Here is a 21,776-nt window from a genome sequence, read left to right on the forward strand (position 1 = left end):
TGGTTGTGCTTAAATCACCTTTCTTTCCCATTCTGACATTCAATTCAGGAGATTGTCTTGACCAGGACCACACCCCTAAATGCATTGAAGCAACTGCCATGTGATTGGTTGAACTTGATTAGATAATTGCATTAATGAAAAATTGAACAGGTGTTCGTAATAATACTTTAGGTGAGTAATATATATAAATATATTAGCCAAACTTTTGGCATATATACACAAACATATATATATATATATATATATATATATATATATATATATATATATATATATATATATATATATATATATATATATATATATATATATATATATATATATATATATATATATGCCAAAAGTATTGGGACACTCCTCCAAATCATTGAATTCAGGAGTTAAATCACTTCCATGGCCACTGGTGTATGAAATCAAGCACTAGGCATGCAGATGCTTCTACAAACATTTGTGAAAGAATGGTTCACTTTCAGGAGCTCAGTGAACTCAAGCGTGGCACCGTGATAGGATGCAGTGGAGTAAAGCAGCCACTACTGGACTCTAGAGCAGTGAGACGTGTTCTCTGAGTGACCAATCATGCTTTCCTGTCTGGCAATCCCATGGATGAGTCTGGGTTTGGCAGTTGCCAGGAGAACGGTACTTGCCTGATTGAATTGTGTCAAGTGTAAAGTTTGGTGCAGGGGGGATTATGATCTGGGGTTGTTTTTCAGGGGTTGGGCTTGGCCCCTTAGTTCCAGTAAAAATAACTTTTAATGCTTCAGCATACCAAGACATTTTGGACAATTTCATGTTTGGGGATGGCCTCTTCCTTCCTAAATCAATAACAATTACAATTCTTACAATATTTCAAGTGTAATTTATGAGATTTGTTCTATTTTGAATCCCATCTTTGTAAAAGTCATAAAGTTGATCATACTGATTTCAAAGTTAAGGATTCATTAGTTTGAAAATAAGTTAAACACTATAATATCTTAGTTGGTAATTTAATATACTTAATTTTTGACAAAATATCAAAATATGTTTTGTCGTGACTGCACGTTCGGTGATGTTTTGGTAGTGACCACATCACATTACAGAATTTTAACTCGCATACTAAAACACTACTAAAATACTAATAATTTGCATAACTGTACTAAACATTTTTTTTATGTATTATGTGTTCCCTTTTGTAACTACCAAAATAAGTATGTCACAATAGACAATTTTAGATACTTTTGAGCCTAGCTCAAAGATGCTAATCAGCACAACAGTTGTACGCACATAAAAACTAAATTGTAAGGAATAATATCCAAAAAAAAGTTTGCTTAATTTCAGAAAAAAAGGTGCTTGGTAGTGATGTTCCTTAAAGTTACACACAGATTTTCAGACTAATGAACACATTTAGATCAGAACAGTGGTACCTATCTGCTATGAGACAGAGGGACACAGGAATACATTTCATTATCAAAAATTTAGGGTTGAAACAGGGTTATGGTTTGGGACAGCCACCTCCCAATTGAAAGTACCCAATAAATTATGATTTTATATGTATGTATATATAGAAGGAGCTTGGTAAACATCTAAGATTTGAATACTTAAATGATTTTTAAATATATTTTTGGTTGTGGGACAGCAGTTTGCACCAGTTCTGTAGAATAGTCCATATCTGTATTTGTAATGCAAGTTGCAATTGTCAAATGTCAATGTTTTCTTCGCAGTGAAGAGGTCCTCGGTGAACGATCGGTGAAACAGCGACACTTTGTGTTCACAGGGAGTTATTACAACTGCAATGAATAACTGTAATATTATTATTTGAAAACTATTGACAGATGGCTGTACAGTAACTTATCATTTTATTTAAAAATATACTAGTAATAAAAAGTAGTAAAGCTTCACTAAAACGGGTGTACTGATGATAATAGTGAAACTGTAGTGGGCCTGTCACCATGTACAGCGCGTGAGCAAACACTTATATTGACAACCAGTGACAGCTCTCGGTTCATTAGCAAGCGGCTCGTGTGCGTTTAACGGCTGTGAGGCGCTTTGAGCTGGTCAAATAAACAGTCTGTGTATTTCTATGGATGCGACTATATGAGGAATGACTGAAGGTAAGACCATTATAATAGTTCAAAAGACGTTTGTGTGGAGAAAAACATTATTGATGAACGCCAAAGAAACCTGGACGTCTCCCGTTAAAGTAACGGAGTAAACTTTACTATTTAAATATTCAGACTTACAGGTAAGTAAAAAGTGTGGGTTTAAAGTAACGTTACTTGTATTGTACAATTGCGGTTGAGACATTTAAACGGTCGGTGTCTCAAACGCTAGTAGACATCATGTCATTGTGTTAAACACCTGACCAACTGTGCTAGGATCATTGTATTTTCCTGCTCTTTTCTGCAATAACGAGTAATATATAATCTCTTTACTTTAAACAAATACATTTACATAAATAAATAAAGGTTTTTTTTTAATATTTTAATTTTAATTTAGCATTAATATTTTATCATTAACCTGATGTACCTTTTAATGCAAGTAGAGTAAGTAAACTTAACTAAAATTAAATTGAATTCCAAATAGTAACACAAACTATATTGTATCTCAGTGATATTAAAATAACACTAGTATGGCAAAAGCTGTTAAAGTGCGTTTTCTACACCAAATCAGGCATAACGCTATGACATAATGTTGTTGGTCCCACTTTTGCTGCCAAAACAGCCCTGACCCATCGAGGCATGGACTCCACTAGACCCCTGAAGGTGTGCTGTGGTATCTGACACCAAGATGTTAGCAGCAGAAACTTTAAATCCTGGAAATTGTGAGGTGGGGTCTCCATGGATCAGACTTGTTTGTTCAGCACATCCCACAGATTTGGATTCGATTGGATTGAGATCTGGGGAATTTGGAGGCCAAGTCAACGCCTCAAACTCGTTGTGCTCCTCAAACCATTCCTGAACCATTTTTGCTTTGTGTCAGGAGCATTATCCTGCTGGAAGAGCCACAGCCACTAGAATACCGTTTCCATGAAAGGCTGAACATGGTCTCAGCAATGCTTAGGTAGGTGGTACGTGTCAAAGTAACATCCACATGGATGGAGGACCCAAGGTGTCCCAGCAGAACATTGCCCAAAGCATCACACTGCCTTTGCCGGCTCGCCTACTTCCCAAAGTGCATCCTGGGGCCATGTGTTCCCCAGGTAAGCCACCCACACACACCTGGCCATCCATGCGATGTAAAAGAAAACGTGATTCATCAGACCAGGCCACCTTCTTCCATTGCTCCATGGTCCAGTTCTGATGCTCACGTCACGTGCCACTGTTGGTGCTCTCGGCGGGGTCAGCATGGGCACCCTGACTGGTTTGCGGCTATGCCGCCTCATACACAACAAACTGGGATGCACTGTGTATTCTGACACCTTTCTATCAGAACCAGCATTAACTTCTTGAGCAATATATAGCTCCAGTAGCTCGTCTGTTTGATCGGACCACACAGGCCAGCCTTCGCTCCCCACGTGTATCAATGAGCCTTGGCCGCCCATGATCCTGTTGCCTGTTCACCACTGTGCAGAAATAGTTATTTGTGCCCCTAAAGTTTATAAATGTGCTCCAAAAAATCCTTGGGAAAAGCCCTGTTGAACTGTGTTTTATGCTGCATACTGTGAAACATTGACCACATTGACCTCTTGCCTCTGAATGAAGCCAGTATTTTATCACAGTGTGTGCTTTAAAATATTTTACTGTACTTGCTTTCCTCGTAGATGAATGCCAACTCAAGTCGTGATGTTGGATGCACTGGGAGGCTCACTAGACTGCAGCCCCTTCCCGCATCCCAGAATTCCTTTGACCTGTATCAGGTGTGTGTGTAAAGTGTCTTGATGTCTACATGACAATCTCATCTCTGATTAGATTTTTTTCTGGATGTTTTCTGATTTGCTCTCTGTTCTCTTACAGATTTATCTCCTCAACAATCAATACCCACCCATTCTGCAGAATCACTCACGGACGCTTGCAGTTCCCTATAAGGAGCTGCAGCACCACAGAACCCCCTGCGAGTCCATTGGGAACAACTACAGCCTGAGACGCCAAAACCTGAAAATCCAACATCTGCATCACAGACATCGCTCACTTCAGTGTCCTACAACTGCACGTATCCTTAACAAGCATTTTTCATAGACTTGGACACACTTAATTATGTTTAAATATGGATATAGACTACCAGTCAAAAGCTTGGAGTAATTGTTATTATTTAATGTTTTTGAAATAAGTCTCTTCTACTCACCAAAGCTGCATTTATTTAATTAAAATACCGTTTTTAAAATGTAATTTATTCCTGCGATCAAAGCTGAATTTTCAGCATCGTTACTCCAGCCTTCAGTATCACATGATCCTTCAGAAATCATTCTAATATGATGATTTGTAAAAAAACTTTATTATCAATACTGAAAACTGTTGTGCTGCTTCATATTTTTTTAGAAACATGATGCACTGTATTTAAGGCAAGTAAGCAAATACTGCAAGTATTTAAAATAATACTACTTTTATTAAGCCAGGACTGATTAAATTGATCAAAAGATTGATCAAAAATAAATTGACAGTAAAGACATTATAATGTTTCAAAAGATTTTTAGATAACACTATTGTACAGTGTCCTTGTTACATATGTTACATGTACTTAGCATAGTAATAACAGTAAATAATGTATGCATAATTACATGCAACTAGCCCTCAACCAAACCCTACTCCTAACCCAATAGTAAGTACTATGTACAGAGTTGATTAATATTACTCAGTACTTAAATATATAATTTCACTGTAACAATAACAACCTCAAGATTTTTATTACAAATAGATGCTCATTGAACTTTCTATTCATCAGAGAATCCTGGGAAAATAAGTTTCCACAAAAATATTAAGCAGCAATAATTGCTTTCAACATTGATAATAGAAAGAGCCATTATTAATATTTGAGGAACACTAGTAAATGTGCTTCAAATCCTCATATTAGAATGATTTCTGAAGGATCATGTGACACTGAAGACTGGCGTAATGATGCTGAAAATTCAGCTTTGACATCACAGGAATAAATTGCATTTTAAAATATACAGTATTAAAATAGAATAGTTATTTTCAATTGTAATAATATTTTTCATAATATTACTGTAGTTTTGATCGAATACATGAATCCTTGGTAAACATAAACTTTTTTCAAAAAAATTAAATAATTATTCCAAACTCTTGACCTGTATTACACACACACACACACACACACATTAAGTGAGTCCCACTTAACTTCATGTTTAAGTCCGCGGTGATGCTCCGGTTGTGAGGAGGAGGCGACAACCTACAACCCAAACACAGAGGTACAAGTTCTCTCACATACTTTAAAGCAGAGTTTTAGTGCAAGTATGTGTGTGTTTATTGTAATATTTACAGCAGGAACCATCTTTTTTAAACATTAACAAAACAAAATGCCCGTCATTCTTAGAAGTTGCCCTTTCACACCGAACCAGCAACTTGAAATAATTCGGCGTGAGGAGACACAAAGTCAAAGGGACCAGAAGGAACCTACAGAAAGAGATTTAGAGGTCAGTATTAACCACATACATCCAAGCAATATCAATGGTTTTATTCCTCTGAACGATTCCTGTTCTTTAAAGAATTAGTTCACTTTAAAATTTAAATGATCAGATTGATTTATTCACCCTTAAGCCAAGTGTATATATGACTTTCTTCTTTCTGATGAGCACAATTGGAGTTATATTAATAAATATCCTGATGTGTCTAATCATTGTAAGGGCAGTGAACAGGGCTCACAAATTTGAAGCTCAAAAAAGTGCATCCATCCATCCATCCATCCATCCATCAGAAACGTGCTCCACATGGCTCCACGGTTTAAAAAAAAACCTTCTTAAGTGAAACGGTGCATTTGTGTAAGAAAAAATATCCATATTTAAAACTTTATAGAGTAAAATATCTAGCTCCTGCCAGACGGCCTTCCGTATTAAATAGACGCAAGTTATCGTTTGGCAACACTGACATTGATGAAATCTTTTCTGACAGCTCTAAAATATAAATAATTATAATAATCTTACCATAAGCTTCTAAATACGGTTTAGAAGATGACATTTTGTTAATTTTGAACAAAAACTTTACATAGTGTAGCTTTAATAATTCCATTACCAATCCTTTTAGCACATTTTGAAGAAATGTAATATATTTGAGGAAATGTTTGGTAGTGTCAATCGATTATAATTACATTATAATGTAATTAAGAATTGGTTCTCTTGCATCCATCTATAAGTTTATATTCTTTCTCGTTTTCTCTCTCAGAGGTATGTGTACTATATCACTGAGGGTATTTACGGCCACATGTTGGCCCCCCTCCCACCAGAGCAGATCACCGGTATCCTGAAGCTGGTACCCAGCTGTTTCCAAGGTGATGAGTGGAAGATGCAGAGGATGCGGGAGGATCTCTTGGAGGAGGTCCAGAGAGACTATGAATTCAGCCTACGCAAGAGCATCGGTATGAAACACGACACCATATAGAGTAAATGATGTACAGTTCTACAGGTACATTAATTACAGTAAGCAAGCTCTACAAAAAAAAAAAAAAAAAAAAAAAAATATATATATATATATATATACAAGCATTTTATTTCATGAAAAAAATCACACACCTTAGAACATTCGTGCACAATTTATATATATATATATATATATATGAATTGCTCCATATCACTTTACCACTTACCTCTTCCTTATAGCCGACAACAGCAAAATAACAAAAATCCACAGCAACTCTCTCCAAGCAAATACATATAGTAAACAATAGGATAAAAACTACAAATTATTTCCATGTTTTTTGCGTCAAAATTACGTTTTATTATGTACGGACACCACATACTCTCTTTCTCCCGCTCTCTCTCAGCCACTCAAACCCACGCTAGGTTTTAGCGGCACTGTTCTTAGAGCAGATAAACTTAAAATGGTGACGAACATTGAGAGACAGACTCAGGTTATTCACATACGCTTAATCTCTCTCTAATAACTGCATTAATAACTGCAATAGTCTTCTACCTGTGGCTGTGTTAGTCAATTAGTCCTACACATGTGCGTTTAAAGTTCAAAAACCTGACAAATGTCTTGAAATACATCATCTGGATACTGGACAGTGTTTTGAGGTTTGGTAACAGTAGTATAAGCTGTGTTATACTGGGAATTATTGAAATGATTGAAAAATAATTCACGGTGTAATTACCATCTCGGGTGTGAATTATCTTTTTAACATTTAAACGGCCTGTCATCAATTATTTCTTACTTATTTGTTACACCGGGCAATAAGACTAGATATGCATTTCCTCATACTATAAATATAAACTACTGACATTGATTTAATTTTTTTTCTAGCATCTAATTGTCTTTTTAGCATGAGTCATTTCCTCATTTGTATGGGGCTTGTAATAAGTTGTCTGATTTGAATAAGTCATTAATTCATAATCTCTTTTTTTGCAGTCGATTATATCCTGCTAGATCCAGCAGAGCGGGAGCGTCTATCAATTTCTGCTGTTCCCCAGCCGTTCCCGTCCCGTATAATTCGTGCACCAGTTCCTTGGTCTGAAAGCTACCTGAAAGCTTACATCTGGCAGGCGGAGAACCTCTACACTGTGAACCCTATAATGCTCCACTTACAGGATCTCTGGATGAGCAGGTCAGCATCTCTGATCACTAAATCATGGTCCTAATCATTATGATCATATTTATGACTACTTCTATGTTTAATTTGTAGTTTCTCGTCTCTGCGGTTTGTGCGTTTGGATGAACTGCTCTCAGCCGATCTTCCACTCTTGCCATCGGAGTTTGAGAAACTGGTGCAGCGACAGTGTCAGAACACACACAATGTGCTGCTTTCCACGTAAGATCCTCTCTGTGTATGTAAATATCTGTTCTAAACAAGTGAAGAAACATCACCAGGCTGTGTCTGTGTTTTTTTGTGAGGTCTGGTTTAAGTAGCTTCATGCCATGGGCAGTGACGGAAGCAGTACAGATTGAGAAGTCGTACCAAGACACATGATATATTTGCTGTCTGTAGGTTTCATTCTCATGTTCTCTGTAAACCTGTCCCTGTAGTCACCTGAATCCAGCTCTATAATTACATCTCTAAGCTCTCAAAGGAAGAGCTGAACTTCCAGGAAACTGTAATTATAGAACTTTATACAATAGTTAGTTCCGCTCCTTGAATCTGATTGGTCTAGCAGTGTTAGCACTGCACTCAATTGGCAACTCTCAAACAGGGCGTCTTACTAAGCACAGTTTCAGTTCAATCTGCCTGCTTGCTGCTTCCATTGCACGCTGCTTCGCAACCCACCTCCTCCCCAGCTCCTCGTTAAACTGTGTTTAACTTAATCAATGTCATTCTTAGGGATGGGTACCGAAACCCGGTATTAAACCGGCCCCGGGGGAGAATTTTGAAAGACCGTCATATCGATAAGCTCGGACGTTATCTGTTCTGCTGTCGGTACTTTTAAAAATACACGTGACGTGTGTGTGTGAGTGAGAGAGAGCGTGCAAAATGACAGCCCTTGATGACGGAGGACAGAACTAAACATTCAAACATAGCCTGATTACACTTTACACTAGATCTATGATAGTGTGATTTTATTTTAGATTTTGGCTTCCAAAGATTATAGTTAATAATATTTATGTCTAGCGCAACTTAATTCCCTACGCTGTCATTTCTCCCTATAACTCAAACGCAATGACAGAATCAGCACGATCAGTGATTGTTGTAAAATACAGTCTAGCTACTGTTGGTAAATTGTGGGATGCGTTTAATAATAAAAAGAGCGATTAAAAGCACAAAAATGTACGCAAGAGATTGTTCCCAAGTCGGCGTGCGCTCCGAAACAGCCCGCAACGAGACGAGCAAATTACACTTTCAGTTTCACACTAGCGTCTAAACGATCAAATGTACACAAACATCTATGTCAAAATGACCGGCTTGGAGAGTCTCCTAAACACAATTTGTGTCTAAAATGGACGTACGGTAGTTGTTATTGATATAGTTGGGAGAAAATGTAGTGCATCTGCCTATTATCAGTCGCCTAGATCTGCACATCTGTCTTAAAGAGGCAGCAGTGTAAATAAACATGCTGACGAATTACTGCGAATTAAACAACAAAATGCAAAGCGCAAATCACTCACAGCTCTTGAATGAATACTTCGGCTTTGGAACTATGCAGTGTTATTTTACATTTTATTACTAGAATTCTTCCTGAAATGAAAGCACTGTGTAGGCCTATATAATGTGTATCTTTGTTAATTGTATATATATATATATATATATATATATATATATATATATATATATAAAACCTCAAAAAGTACCAATAAGAATACCATTAAAGTACCGGACCGATAAGCAGTATCGGTAAGAGTAGTAATACGGTTAAAACCTTAACGATACCCATCCCTAGTCATTCTGTTGTCATTGATGCATGCTCGGTTCTAAATGGGGAATTTTCAGATGCCCTCACAGTAAAAAAAAAAGCGAGGTTGTCCCCAGAAGCTGCTGCTGTTCCCTGTCTTGGCTTTTCATGGAGCTCATGATAAGGATGAGGAATTAAGAACAGAGCCATATCGCCAAATTTTCCAAAATATGCCAATAAAAAGTTTTGTCTATTGTGTTTTTGACTTAAGTGGACCTGACTGAACTCGAGCAAGTCTTTTGAGACAGTCATTCAAACACGCTATTTCATTCAGAAACACAGCACTGCGCTTTGTTACTTAGAGTTTACAGATAAGAGATTTGAACTATAGACTGAACAGTTGATGTTTGTCTGTTTTCAGTCAATTAGCCATAGCAATGTCCTGATGATCTCATGGGATATACTGAACATTTACTGGACTGTGGTAAATGTACATTTGAATAAGGTCAGCGTAGTGCGTAGACGAGTGTGTTGTTGTTTAAATAGTTCTCTTCGTCTTGGCTACCTTTGTTCTCAACTCTGTATCCATGGTCTCCTCAAACCACCCAGAGACTCACACACAATACAAGCTTTTAAACTTTTGAATGAGGGTTTGAACAATGGGAAAATAAAGAGCAATCTGGAGCTGCTTTAACACGCAGGGCGTCAGTGATGCTACAGCAACAGTCAGGGTTAAGGGTTTAGAAGATATAGTGCAGGAAGTGGGAATTTCAGTCTGACGAATCCACTGAATGGACTGACCGTCAATAGAAAGTAAACTATTACAAGCTTTCTGAGCCTTAAAGGACAATTCCGGTGAAAAATCAACCTAGGGGTAATTTACACATGGTTACCGAGTAGATCGTTCTCTGGGATGCGTTTTCATGAAAATCGAATGTAAAGAGTTTTATCTCTAAAAACAGATTAGCTTATAACGCTTGTCTATGGGGCACAGAGTAAGTCAAATTAAATCGCTAGTTAATACCACTAACAAGACTCAAAATAGCCTCACACTAACACGGTCGCATAATGAGGGTCCATACGAACACTGTGCTAAGTGAGCTGGTCGATAGGAATTAAGTTTGTGAAATCTAATTACGTGGATATTTTTATTTATTTATTTTAAATATAATAAACTGTTTGTACATGTTACAAAGTTCTCAATGCTTCGGTTTTTCATGTAGGGACCCTCATTATGCTACTGTGTTAGTGTGAGGCTATTTTGAGTCTTGTTAGTGGTATTAACTAGCAATTTAACTTTTCTTACTCTGTGCCCCATAGACAAGCGTTATAAGCTAATCTGTTTTTAGAGATAAAACTCTTTACATTCGATTTTCATGAAAACGTATCCCAGAGAACGATCTACTCGGTAACCATCTGTTAATTACCCCTAGGTTCATTTTTCACCGGAGATGTCCTGTAATAATAGCTTTTCTATCCGTCTTATTTTACCTCCGAACAACAGTTTTTAGAGGCCATTTTATTACAGAATTCTATAAGTAAGTGTAGTACAATAAGATGACTAATGAAGATTAAGTCATTTGAGAATATCTTGCACTTTTAAGCACAGATATATATATGATATGTAAATGATAGGAATATATATATTTATTCAACATATCACGTTTTATCATCTTTTGTATGTGTGTGTGTTTTGTAGTTGGCTGCCCAGCTGTGCTTCTCTTTTTGCCACCTATAAAGACTTGTGGTTGCCACTGGTGCCGAAGAAAGCAAGCATCGCCCCGGTAAAGGCACACAAACTCTTCAACTGTGTGGCTGCACTGATGTCACTGCAGCTGCGCAGTCTGGTGGTCGCATCACTGCAGGATCTGCTGCAGTTTTTCCAGCTACATCAGGTACTAAAAACACTGACACTAGCTACCATCACATGGACACCTTTTGTTTCAATCGTAACAAAATCATTCCGATTGATCAATTCGAACATAGTGTTTACATGGCCGTTAAATAATGGCATGCTTCTTATATTTATTAAGTAGTAAATACAGTCCTTACTACACCCAAAGCATGGTGTCTGCACATGAGAGTCTGAAGCGAGGACTGGTGGGACAAAAGATGAGTGTAATGAGAATTTTAGGTTGCCACAACAGTCAGTTATGACAGTATGCAACAACAACTACTGCTTGGGTTACTACTGCATGTGTCGTTTCATCACACCCACCATTTCTAAGTCATTGCACATGCGCAAAACTTTTCAGTTTCGGTTTTCAATTTGATCTAGTGTTTACATGATGAATTTGCTAATTAAATTCATTCCGATGGATGGGATGTGAATTTTTTATTCCAATTGTGTAATTAGTCTGATTATAGTCGGATTATTATGGCCCATGTAAATGCAGCCACTGATGTTTTAACCTTCTTCCATTGCTCCGTGTTTCAGTTCTGATGCCCATGTGCCCCACTGTTGGCATTTTCAGCAGTGGACAGGGGTCAGCGGCTATACTGCCCCATACGGCAAAACTGTGATGCTCTGTGTATTCTGACACCTTTCTATCAGAACCAGCAATAACTTCTTGAGCAATTTGAGCTCCAGTAGCTCGTCTGTTTGATCGGACCACACGGGCCAGCCTTCGCTCCCCACGTGCATCAATGAGCCTTGGCCGCCCATGACCCTGTGGCCGGTTCTCCACTGTTCCTTCCTTGGAGCACTTTTGATAGATACTGACCACTGCAGTTCGGGAACAGCCCACAAGAGCTGCAGTTTTGGAGATGCTCTGACCCAGTCGTCTAGCCATCACAATTTGGCCCTTGTCAAACTCGCTCAAATCCTTACGCTTGCCCATTTTAAACAGCATTTATTTGTAATATTAATCTTGAAATTACATTATACAGGTTCTGCTTTTACTGTCGTTTTTGATCAATTTAATGCATCCTTGCTGAATAAAAGTACCAATAAATAATAGTATCAAAACTTTTGAACCCAAAACCAAAACTTTAGAACGGTAGTATAGAATTCAACTGATGTGAGAAATAGTGTAAATTAGACGTTTTATAACTGATTTGAACATGGTTCTTCCAAACTGATTTTGCAGTCAATACTGTGCGTGTGTGTGTGTGTGTGTGTAATGTATGTATGTGTTTTTCTGGCAGGATGGTAATGATTTTGGGGAGTGTTTCAATGAGCTGCAGTACACACAGCGCCCAGTGTTACTGGTGAAGTTAAGACTAGAGGAGCCCAGAATTGAATTCAGCCCTTCACTGCAGACCTGCTGGGACTACATACGACAAGCATTCACACAGATCATTGACAGCGGCCACAACATACCACGGGTAAACACACGTATGCTTTTATTTACCAAACAGAGGACTCCCAGATGATTTCTATTGTCATAGTTGTTATACTATAGTGAATAACATCTATATTTAAAGATTAGAAAGTTTTCTTTAGTAGATTAGTATGACTTTTATTTGCGTTATTCATAATATTATATCTGCAAAATTCAGATTGAGTGGCTCCCATTATTTATTTTTGGTCCGAGAATATGCACACAAACACACAATCACTTTGTTATAGGGGTGTAACGATTTGTTTAACGATTCGATTTGTATCATGATTTGAGGTTGTCGATACGATTTAAGGACGATTGTAACAAAGTTCTTAATGTGAGGAAGGAAGAGGACACGGGGGTCGGCTGGACGGTTGATGCTCTTTTATTTATCAACTCAATATATCAAAAGCACACTTATGGTGTGGAGATTCTTTCCAACTCCAAACACTCGCGATCACTTCCGGGTCGGCACTTCCGGCTTCCGGTTTCTCAGTCTGTGTTTCAGCATCAACCGTCCGTCTCTCTCTCTCTCTCTGGTCTCTGGTTCCGCCGAGGTTTTATACCCTCTCCGAGCTCATTACTGGAACAAGAGACAGGTGTTATTGATCTGCGTCCAACCCACTCACTTACCGCTCGTCCCGCGGCTCTCTCTCCCGCTGCAGACCTCGCTGAACCACGCCCCCCTTGCCACAACGATATTGGTTCATTTAGAACGATATGATCCGAAACGATTCAGTGACTTGAAATCGATTCAGCAACTTTTTAGCCAAAAATTTAAATCAGTGTGACTATTTTATTTCAGCCGAATCAAATCGTTGTTAAAACGAATCGTTACACCCCTACTTTGTTATAGTTTTACATAAACAATGAAAATGGCACACCTGAGATTCAAGTGTTAAGAACATCTAGCAGAAGAATGACACCAACTAGAGTCATTTATCATTTACTCACCCTGGTATTGTTGGGATAATTCAATGCTGTAGGCCTTTCTTTCTTTTTTAGACCACAAGTTTCTGAGTGTAGGCACAGTATAAGAATGAAAAAATATTACATAATTAAATTTTTTAAACCAGAAATCCAAATGACTGCTCTTTTCTTACAGGTAGAGTGTAATCTTTTCCCAGAGGTTGGAGAAACTTTAATGCTGCACCCAGTGAAAGCCAATGAAATGCTGGTGACAGACATCATAAACAGAGCAAGAGAGATCTTTCAGAGGAACACTGTTGGACCCCAGAGGTCTGCTATCTCTCAGAGAGCATGTTTTCCAGTAGAAAAGCTTCAAATTAAGATAGTATCACACTGTAGTTTGTCTGTGGGTGAATCTGTGGTGTGTTTTGTAGGTACCTGGATGTGTATAAGAAGTACACTGATTCACTGGACCGTCAAGACATACTGGACTTTCTTAAAACCAAACACTCATTGCAGGGCTTTACTAAGGTAGCGGTTTTAGTGTGTGCATTTGCAGCCTTATAGACAACACAAGGGTAAGTTTCTACTTTGTGACCTTTAGAAAATCACAGGTGTGCAGAACGTGAGGAAGGAGATCACATCACTGCATGTGACAGTCCCGCTGTCCCTGTTCTGTCTGGATGTGGTGAACCTGAACCAGGATCTGTGTAACAAGGCGGAGCATCTCATAGATCTTCTTACCACGTTTGTGATAGATGAGAACCGAGAACTCAACAAGAGGTGGGTGAAAACGGTCTGAAATGTTCTTCACAATAAAGCCAGCTTCAAAATTCTTCTTTCCGCTTGTTGACATATTAAAGATCAAGGTTTTTACAGAGGACATTTTGGATTTGTTTGGTGTACAAAAAAAATTCTGACGGAGAAAAAACAAATTTTAATGGCTTTTAAAGATATGCTTTGTAATTTAAACCTGCAGAATCAAATAGATGAAGTGTAGTAAAATGAAAATGTAAATGTGTATTTTGGATGTTTTCTTTCCACTAGTCTGAATAAAGACAAGTTATGGAAAAATATCTCAAAATTTACCAGTGTCTGAAAAAACAATGATTTTAACTGTAGTGACTTGGCCTTCATTTAAAAAAAAAAAAAAAAAAAATGCATTGTTTTTCTTATTAAACTTCCTGTTGCCTTGAATTTTTTTTTCCGCAGCTGATATGAGGTATTATATTATAGCATATACCGTGTATAGTATATAGCATTTATTATTCTATAATAGTATCTGCCGGCGATACGATGAGATTACGGACAGAATCACAAGCAAGCTGAGTAACACAGAGGAGCTGGTGGAGTTAAACCAGTACCTGAAACACACAAGTGAAGTCACCGTACACAAACTCCGCCATGAGATTGAGGAAGCTGTCAAGAGACTTGACTTCCTGCTCGACAACGCCACCCTACCTGGTAAACTCTCTTTTTGCAATGTGTGCATGCAAATACTTTATCTATGGCAACACCACTATTACAGGTTTACTAATATTTCAGCCAGCTTTTTACTCGCAATCTTTGTGTGTTTGCCTTCTGCATTTGGGGCAGTCTGGGTCTTGTGGGAACACTTTATCTTTAAAACTCCTTAAGACGTTCTCTCTTCACAGCGGAGGATATGAAGTTGTTCTGCACTTTGATCCACTGGCCTGAGCAGATTCTGTCATCGATTGAATTCAGTAAGGATAAACTGAACAATCAGAAAGATCAGGCTGAGATTAATCTGATGAAAAGGTGCTTAAACACAGACATGCCCACACATCAAACACATCCTACACAGCTTAAACACACCTGACGGCTATCATACGTTTCATCATCAGAATAGGGAAGTTAGAGGAGACGCTGAAAGGTCTGGACAAAGAGTTGGACGTCTTTAAGATGAAAGAGAAGATGACTTTGGAGGAGATTAAGTACAATGTGGAGAAACTCAATACAATTAGCATCAGCCTGGAAAACACTGCTAAAGAGATAGAGGTTTATATTTTATGTCTTTTCCAAAACATAATGAACTAATGAGCTGCCTAACTGGGTCAAATGCAAGGAAGATAAAACATATATGTGACCCTGGACAACAAAACCAGTCATTAGTTGCATGGGTATATTTGTGGCAATATATTGTATTGATCAAAATTATTGATTTTCCTTTTGTGCCAAAAACCATTTGAATATTAAGTAAAGATCATGTTTCATGAAGATATTTTGTAAATTTCCTCCCATGAATATATCAAAAATGTATTAGTAGTAGTAAAATGCATTGCTAAGGATTTCATTCGGACAACTTTAAAGGCCATTTTCACAATATTTAGATTTTTTTTCAACTCTCAGATTGCAGATTTTCAAATAGTTGTATCTCGACCAAATATGTGGTATCCTATCAAACCATACATCAATGGAAAGCTTATTTATTCAGCTTTCAGACAATTGACCCGTATGACTGGTTTTGTGGTTCAGGGTTCACAAATAAAAAATGTAAATGGAAGATAAGTCAAGAGAAAGGCTGATTATGTTTTATGCAAAAAGTATTTTTTTTTAATAAATTTAAAAATGTGTGTTTATTTCAGAGCATTAATAAAGAAGAGAGTTTGCTGGACAAAGAGCAGAGTCAGTTTCCCGTCTTACAAACAATAATAGCCAAGAAACAGCCGTACAACCAGCTGTGGATCACAGGGCTTGATTTTCAGACCAAATCTGATGTGTGGATGAATGGTAAAACACATGCTGTCATATCTCCTGTTGGAATTATTGCATCTGATTGGACAAACATTTGTATAATAAGGAAAGATGTGTGTTTCATGTGTCTTGTGTATTTGCTTTCGAGGTCCATTCCGAGACATGAACGCAGAAACGGTTTCAGAGGAGTTAGGAAACATGTGGCGCACCATGTATAAACTTGCAAAGACGTTCTCAGAGCGGACGGCTCCCGGACGTGTCACGGAGAACTTCAAGAAAAAGATTGACAAATTCAAACAACACCTCCCTATTCTGACAACTATCTGCAATCCCGGTCTGAAGGACAGACACTGGGAGATGGTATGACAGCAATATACATAACGCTTTATTTATTAGTGAAACTCACTCGCAGATGTTCAAAGAGAGTCATATTTGACAAGGAATCTTTTGATTCCTTTGAACAGTTCCTGCATTTGAACTGGTTCAAAGTGATTCACTGACTTGATAGTTCACTCAAAAATAAAATTTCTGTCATCATTTACACATCATTTAGTTGTTCCAAACCTGTATGAATTTCTTTCTTCTGCTGAACACAAAGGAAGATATTTGGATAAATGTTTGTGTCCAAGCAGATCTTGGCCCCCATTGACCACCATAGTATTTTTTCCCCCTACTATGTTAGTCAATGGGGCCCAAAACCTGCTTATATACAAACATTCATCCATCTTCCTTTGTGTTCAGCAGAACAAATAGATTTTTAAAGGTTTGGAGCAACTTGATGGAGAGTAAATAATGACAGAACTTCAATTTTTGGGTGAACTATCCCTTTAATTTATATCTTGTTTTTTAAAAGTGCAGTATTTAGAAAAATTCAGCTTTATGGCAATAAATAGCCTTAGTAGATTCATTGCCAAACTACTGTTTAAAATATGTTTCAACATATTAACATTTCCTCACTGTTTATTTGTCTTTTTTGGGGGGTTGATATCAGATTAGTAGTATAGTGGGATTTAATGTTAAACCAGACGAGGACACCCCACTCATCAAGATGGTGGAGCTCGGATTGTCCAAATATTCGGACCAGTAAGGCTGACCTTTGACATTTGAATATTATCTTTAGTGTGAAGCCATGTTGCTTAATACAATCTGAATTTGTCAGAATCACTCCTTTATCATCGTGCCTCTCTCTGTCTGTCTGCAGGCTGGAGGAAATCGGCGCTTCTGCCAGTAAGGAATACTCTCTGGAAAAGTCCCTGGAGAAAATGAAACGGGAGTGGGCCGAGCTCCGCTTTGGGTTTTCACCGTATAAGGACACGGTAAAACACACTTCATATTATACACTTTAATGTGCAAAAATGAAAGTGGCATTTTGTTAAATAAATGCTCTATATTTATTAACTATTAAAATGAACTATTACTTAATAATTAAATTATTATTTAATGTATGTCTGAATAAATCTGCCATAAAACAATTGTTTTATTACAACCTCCATTTAAATGATGAATTGGAGTAAAACTTGGTTATATCATTAAAAGATTGCATTCAACTGTTTTTATTTCAGTGTTGATTACTGAATACATTTGATTAAAAAAATGTTTATTTAAAATGCACTTTATTTTGTGGTGTCGTCTAAATTAAAACTTTAATTTCAATTTTGGTGAAAAAATATTTAGCTTTTATATTAAACTACTGTTTATTTTAATATCTTTATTCTCTGTCTTTCTGTGTATTTGTCTGTGAAGGGTACAAGTGTTTTATCGGCGGTAGATGATATTCAGATGCTGTTGGATGATCACATCATCAAGACGCAGACTATGAGAGGGTCTCCATTCATCAAACCCATCGAGGCTGAAGCAAAGGTTCACAACTTGGTCACCTGCATAGAATTTGCATAAGCATTTCTTGCCACAAAACCAGTTCCTGTTACCATTTACTGTACCTGCATGTAAATAACCTGTCTCATGATTAAAGCTTTTTGTGGAATGAGAAACGACAGTGCCGACAGTTTTGAGATGTGCATGCTACAGTATGCCTCTGTTAATAATATGATTTACATTTTGTAAATAATATGACCCTGTAAAATAATAACAATATGATCCTTTAAATCCTTTAAATAAAATAGTTCTGTCTCTCTCATTAGACCTGGGAGGAGAAGTTGCAGTGCATGCAGGATATATTGGATGCGATGTTGCAGTGTCAAAGCATGTGGATGTATCTTGAGCCCATCTTCAGCTCAGAGGACATCATCGCCCAGATGCCAGAGAACGGACGCAAGTTTGCCATCGTAGACGGTTACTGGAAAAACATTGTCGCTGAAGCGGTGTGTGAGATTTTTAAAAATAACTTTACAGTACATATATACAGCTAAGGACCAGCACCTACAGTATATCTGATTATCAGGTTTAATAATAGCAATTAAAGAGTACACAAACATGTGCATATTCAAATCCATAGTTTTAATACACTGTAAATGATGTCCTTTCAAAACCTCTCAAGGGTTGATAAAATAATAATCAAGCAGCAAATCATCATTTTACAATGATTTCTGAAGGATCATGTGACACTGAAAATGGAGCTTTGATCACAGGTGTACTTTACATTTTTAAATATATTGAAATCATAATTATTCCAAACTTTTAACCGGTGGTCTGCATAATTGAGCATGCCATCTGTGTGTATGTTTTTTTTTTTTAACAGTTAAAGGACACGCGTGCACTGGTGGCCACAGAGCAGCCCAACATGCTGGGTCGCCTTCAGGAGTCCAACACCTTCCTGGAGGAAATCCAGCAGGGTCTGAACTCATACCTGGAAACAAAGAGACTCTTCTTCCCTCGGTAAGCTTAAACTTGCGGATCTACCTCTTAAAGATGTTAAAGGGATAGTGCACCCTGAAATGAAAATAAAACCAGCTTTTACTCACCCTGCTGTTGTTCTAATGTCCATCTATTTTTTCAAGAATATCAGTTTAATGTTCAGTGTGTCACTATAAGTCACCTTTCTCTTACTCTTTTATTTCTCACTGTATAGGTTTTTCTTTCTATCTAATGATGAGATGTTGGAGATCTTGTCTGAGACAAAGGATCCGCTGCGAGTTCAGCCTCATCTTAAGAAGTGTTTTGAGGGCATCGCTAAACTAGAATTCACGTCTGACCTGGAGATCACGGGAATGATCAGCTCAGAGAAAGAGATCGTCCCCTTTATAGAGACCATCTACCCAGCTAAAGCCAAGGTACATGCAGAGAGAGAAATAAAAGTGGTGAATCTCAAGAGACCAAAAAAATTTTTTCTTTATGCAAAATAAAATGGATTTCTTTCTTTGGAGTAAATTTTCATGGAAAGTTTCATGATATTCCCTTGCTTGTACAAGTGTGTAATATATGTCTATTTTTAGGGAATGGTCGAGAAGTGGCTTCTGCAGGTTGAAAACACAATGCTGATGAGCATCAGAGATGTCATAAAGCAAGGAATGGAGCAGTACTCTGAGGTATAAACACACAAAGACATATAAACATGTAGAATATGATCAGTGCATCATGTGTGTTTCATTTTGCCTGTTTCAGATGCCCAGGAAGAAGTGGGTGCTGCAATGGCCTGGTCAGGTTGTGATATGTGCATCCTGTATTTTCTGGACCAGCGAAGTATCTGATGCTATACTGAACAACACACTTCCTGTGAGCACACACACACACACACACACACACACACACACACACACACACACACACACACACACACACACACACACACACACACACATTCAAAACAGACTTGATTAAGCTGTTTAGAATTTCTGTTATGCATGTAATTTCTTAATGGATTTTACACTATACAAACTGTACATTCTCTCCCCCTACACTGCCCCTGCCCCTAAACCTACCCATCACAGGAAACATTCTACATTTTTACTTTATCCAAAAAACATAATTTAGTATGTTTATGCTTCCATTTACATTGTGGGGACCGCTGGCTGGTCCCCTTAATGTAATATAAGCACACACACACACACACACACACACACACACACACACACACACACACACACAAACATACATTCAAAGCAGACTTGATTAAGTGGAGCTTAATCAGTGGAGCTTTCTGTTATGCATGTGTTTCAGGCTTATGTTGAGAAGAGTAATGCTCAGATCGCTGATATAGTCGAGCTGGTAAGAGGGAAGTTGCCAGGTGGGGCCAGGATGACTCTTGGAGCTCTTATTGTCATTGATGTTCATGGTAAGTGTCATTTTCATCATGTCCAGTTCAAGTAACAGCACTTATTTGAAATATAATTATTTTGAAACATAAATGTCTTTCCTGTCACTTTTGGTCAATTTAATGCGTTTGTAACGATGTATGTTGTTATGGGAAGAAGACGCTCCTTCACTGTGTCGCTCCTCCTTTTATGCTTCCGAAGCTCCTTCGTGAGAGATATGAGACCGGTGTGGTTCATTATCTATCACACCACCAGCCTCACCCCATTCTCACGACCCCTCAGCCTCATCCTGCTTGCCACAGCATCCTTGCTGAATAAAATAATACTATTATTATTTTAATCATATTTGCTCCAACTTTTGAATGGTAGTATATCACTGTTTCCACAAAAATATAAAGCAGCAAAACAGTTTTCAACATAAATAATAAGTAATGTTTCTTTAGCAGCAAATCATCATATTAAAATGATTTCTGAAGGATCATGTGACACTGAAGACTGGAGTAATAATGCTGAAAATTCAGCTTTAATCACAGGAATAAATTACAATTTAAAATATATTTAAACAGTAAACAGTTGTGATCATACTATTTTACAATATTACTGTTTTTTACTGCAAATTGGTGAGCATAAAAAAAACATTTATTTTAATTATTCCAATTTTTTGAGCGGTAATGCATTTGTTTGCGGTATGCGTCAGGTGGTCCTATCTATATTCCATAGGCATGTATTCTCTAATATCTATATAGTTAATTCTTTGCCCCTTTATCCCATGCAGCACGTGATGTTGTGTGCAAGCTGGCTCAGGATTGCGTTTCATCACTGAATGATTTCCAGTGGATTTCCCAGCTGCGGTATTTCTGGGAGGACGGAGAGGTCATGTTGAGGATGATCACCACTGAGATCAGATATGGATACGAATATCTCGGCAACTCACCGCGCCTGGTCATAACACCACTAACCGATCGCTGCTACAGGTGCACTCGCATGAACACACATTAACACTGAGGTGTAACAGTGCAGAAATAACCAATGCAGTCACAGTTCAGTTGTGGTACAGCTGGGAAAAATAGTGCTTTTCTGAACAAACTATGGTCTTTAAATAAAAAAATCTAGTCAGTATTGCTGCAACCAAATGCAAAACACACTTCGTACTGCAGTTAAAGGTGCTTTTGTAATCGGGGAAAAGATATTTGAAGCACTTCCACTTTTGGAGGC

General features: G+C 37.7%; 1 protein-coding gene across 1 annotated transcript in view; it reads left to right on the plus strand.

The window, feature by feature from the left end:
* The first annotated feature begins 1,963 nt into the window (after positions 1 to 1,963).
* Positions 1,964 to 21,776, plus strand: part of dnah3 (dynein axonemal heavy chain 3) — a 48,930-nt gene continuing 29,117 nt past the window's right edge. The window contains exons 1-28 of the mRNA XM_067435236.1: positions 1,964 to 2,087; positions 3,737 to 3,832; positions 3,930 to 4,125; positions 5,281 to 5,338; positions 5,464 to 5,563; positions 6,309 to 6,501; positions 7,491 to 7,686; positions 7,765 to 7,890; positions 11,103 to 11,298; positions 12,551 to 12,730; positions 13,832 to 13,965; positions 14,070 to 14,166; positions 14,240 to 14,418; positions 14,915 to 15,099; positions 15,291 to 15,414; positions 15,501 to 15,654; positions 16,242 to 16,386; positions 16,499 to 16,710; positions 17,342 to 17,433; positions 17,552 to 17,666; positions 18,094 to 18,210; positions 18,492 to 18,671; positions 19,049 to 19,185; positions 19,379 to 19,580; positions 19,743 to 19,835; positions 19,912 to 20,022; positions 20,467 to 20,581; positions 21,337 to 21,535. Coding sequence (XP_067291337.1) covers positions 3,737 to 3,832; positions 3,930 to 4,125; positions 5,281 to 5,338; positions 5,464 to 5,563; positions 6,309 to 6,501; positions 7,491 to 7,686; positions 7,765 to 7,890; positions 11,103 to 11,298; positions 12,551 to 12,730; positions 13,832 to 13,965; positions 14,070 to 14,166; positions 14,240 to 14,418; positions 14,915 to 15,099; positions 15,291 to 15,414; positions 15,501 to 15,654; positions 16,242 to 16,386; positions 16,499 to 16,710; positions 17,342 to 17,433; positions 17,552 to 17,666; positions 18,094 to 18,210; positions 18,492 to 18,671; positions 19,049 to 19,185; positions 19,379 to 19,580; positions 19,743 to 19,835; positions 19,912 to 20,022; positions 20,467 to 20,581; positions 21,337 to 21,535 — 3,932 coding nt within the window. The 5' untranslated portion in view covers positions 1,964 to 2,087. The remainder of the gene's footprint in view (positions 2,088 to 3,736; positions 3,833 to 3,929; positions 4,126 to 5,280; positions 5,339 to 5,463; positions 5,564 to 6,308; positions 6,502 to 7,490; positions 7,687 to 7,764; positions 7,891 to 11,102; positions 11,299 to 12,550; positions 12,731 to 13,831; positions 13,966 to 14,069; positions 14,167 to 14,239; positions 14,419 to 14,914; positions 15,100 to 15,290; positions 15,415 to 15,500; positions 15,655 to 16,241; positions 16,387 to 16,498; positions 16,711 to 17,341; positions 17,434 to 17,551; positions 17,667 to 18,093; positions 18,211 to 18,491; positions 18,672 to 19,048; positions 19,186 to 19,378; positions 19,581 to 19,742; positions 19,836 to 19,911; positions 20,023 to 20,466; positions 20,582 to 21,336; positions 21,536 to 21,776) is intronic.

This window comes from Pseudorasbora parva, chromosome 24 (genome assembly GCF_024679245.1).
Source record: "Pseudorasbora parva isolate DD20220531a chromosome 24, ASM2467924v1, whole genome shotgun sequence".
Taxonomy (NCBI): Eukaryota; Metazoa; Chordata; class Actinopteri; order Cypriniformes; family Gobionidae; genus Pseudorasbora; species Pseudorasbora parva.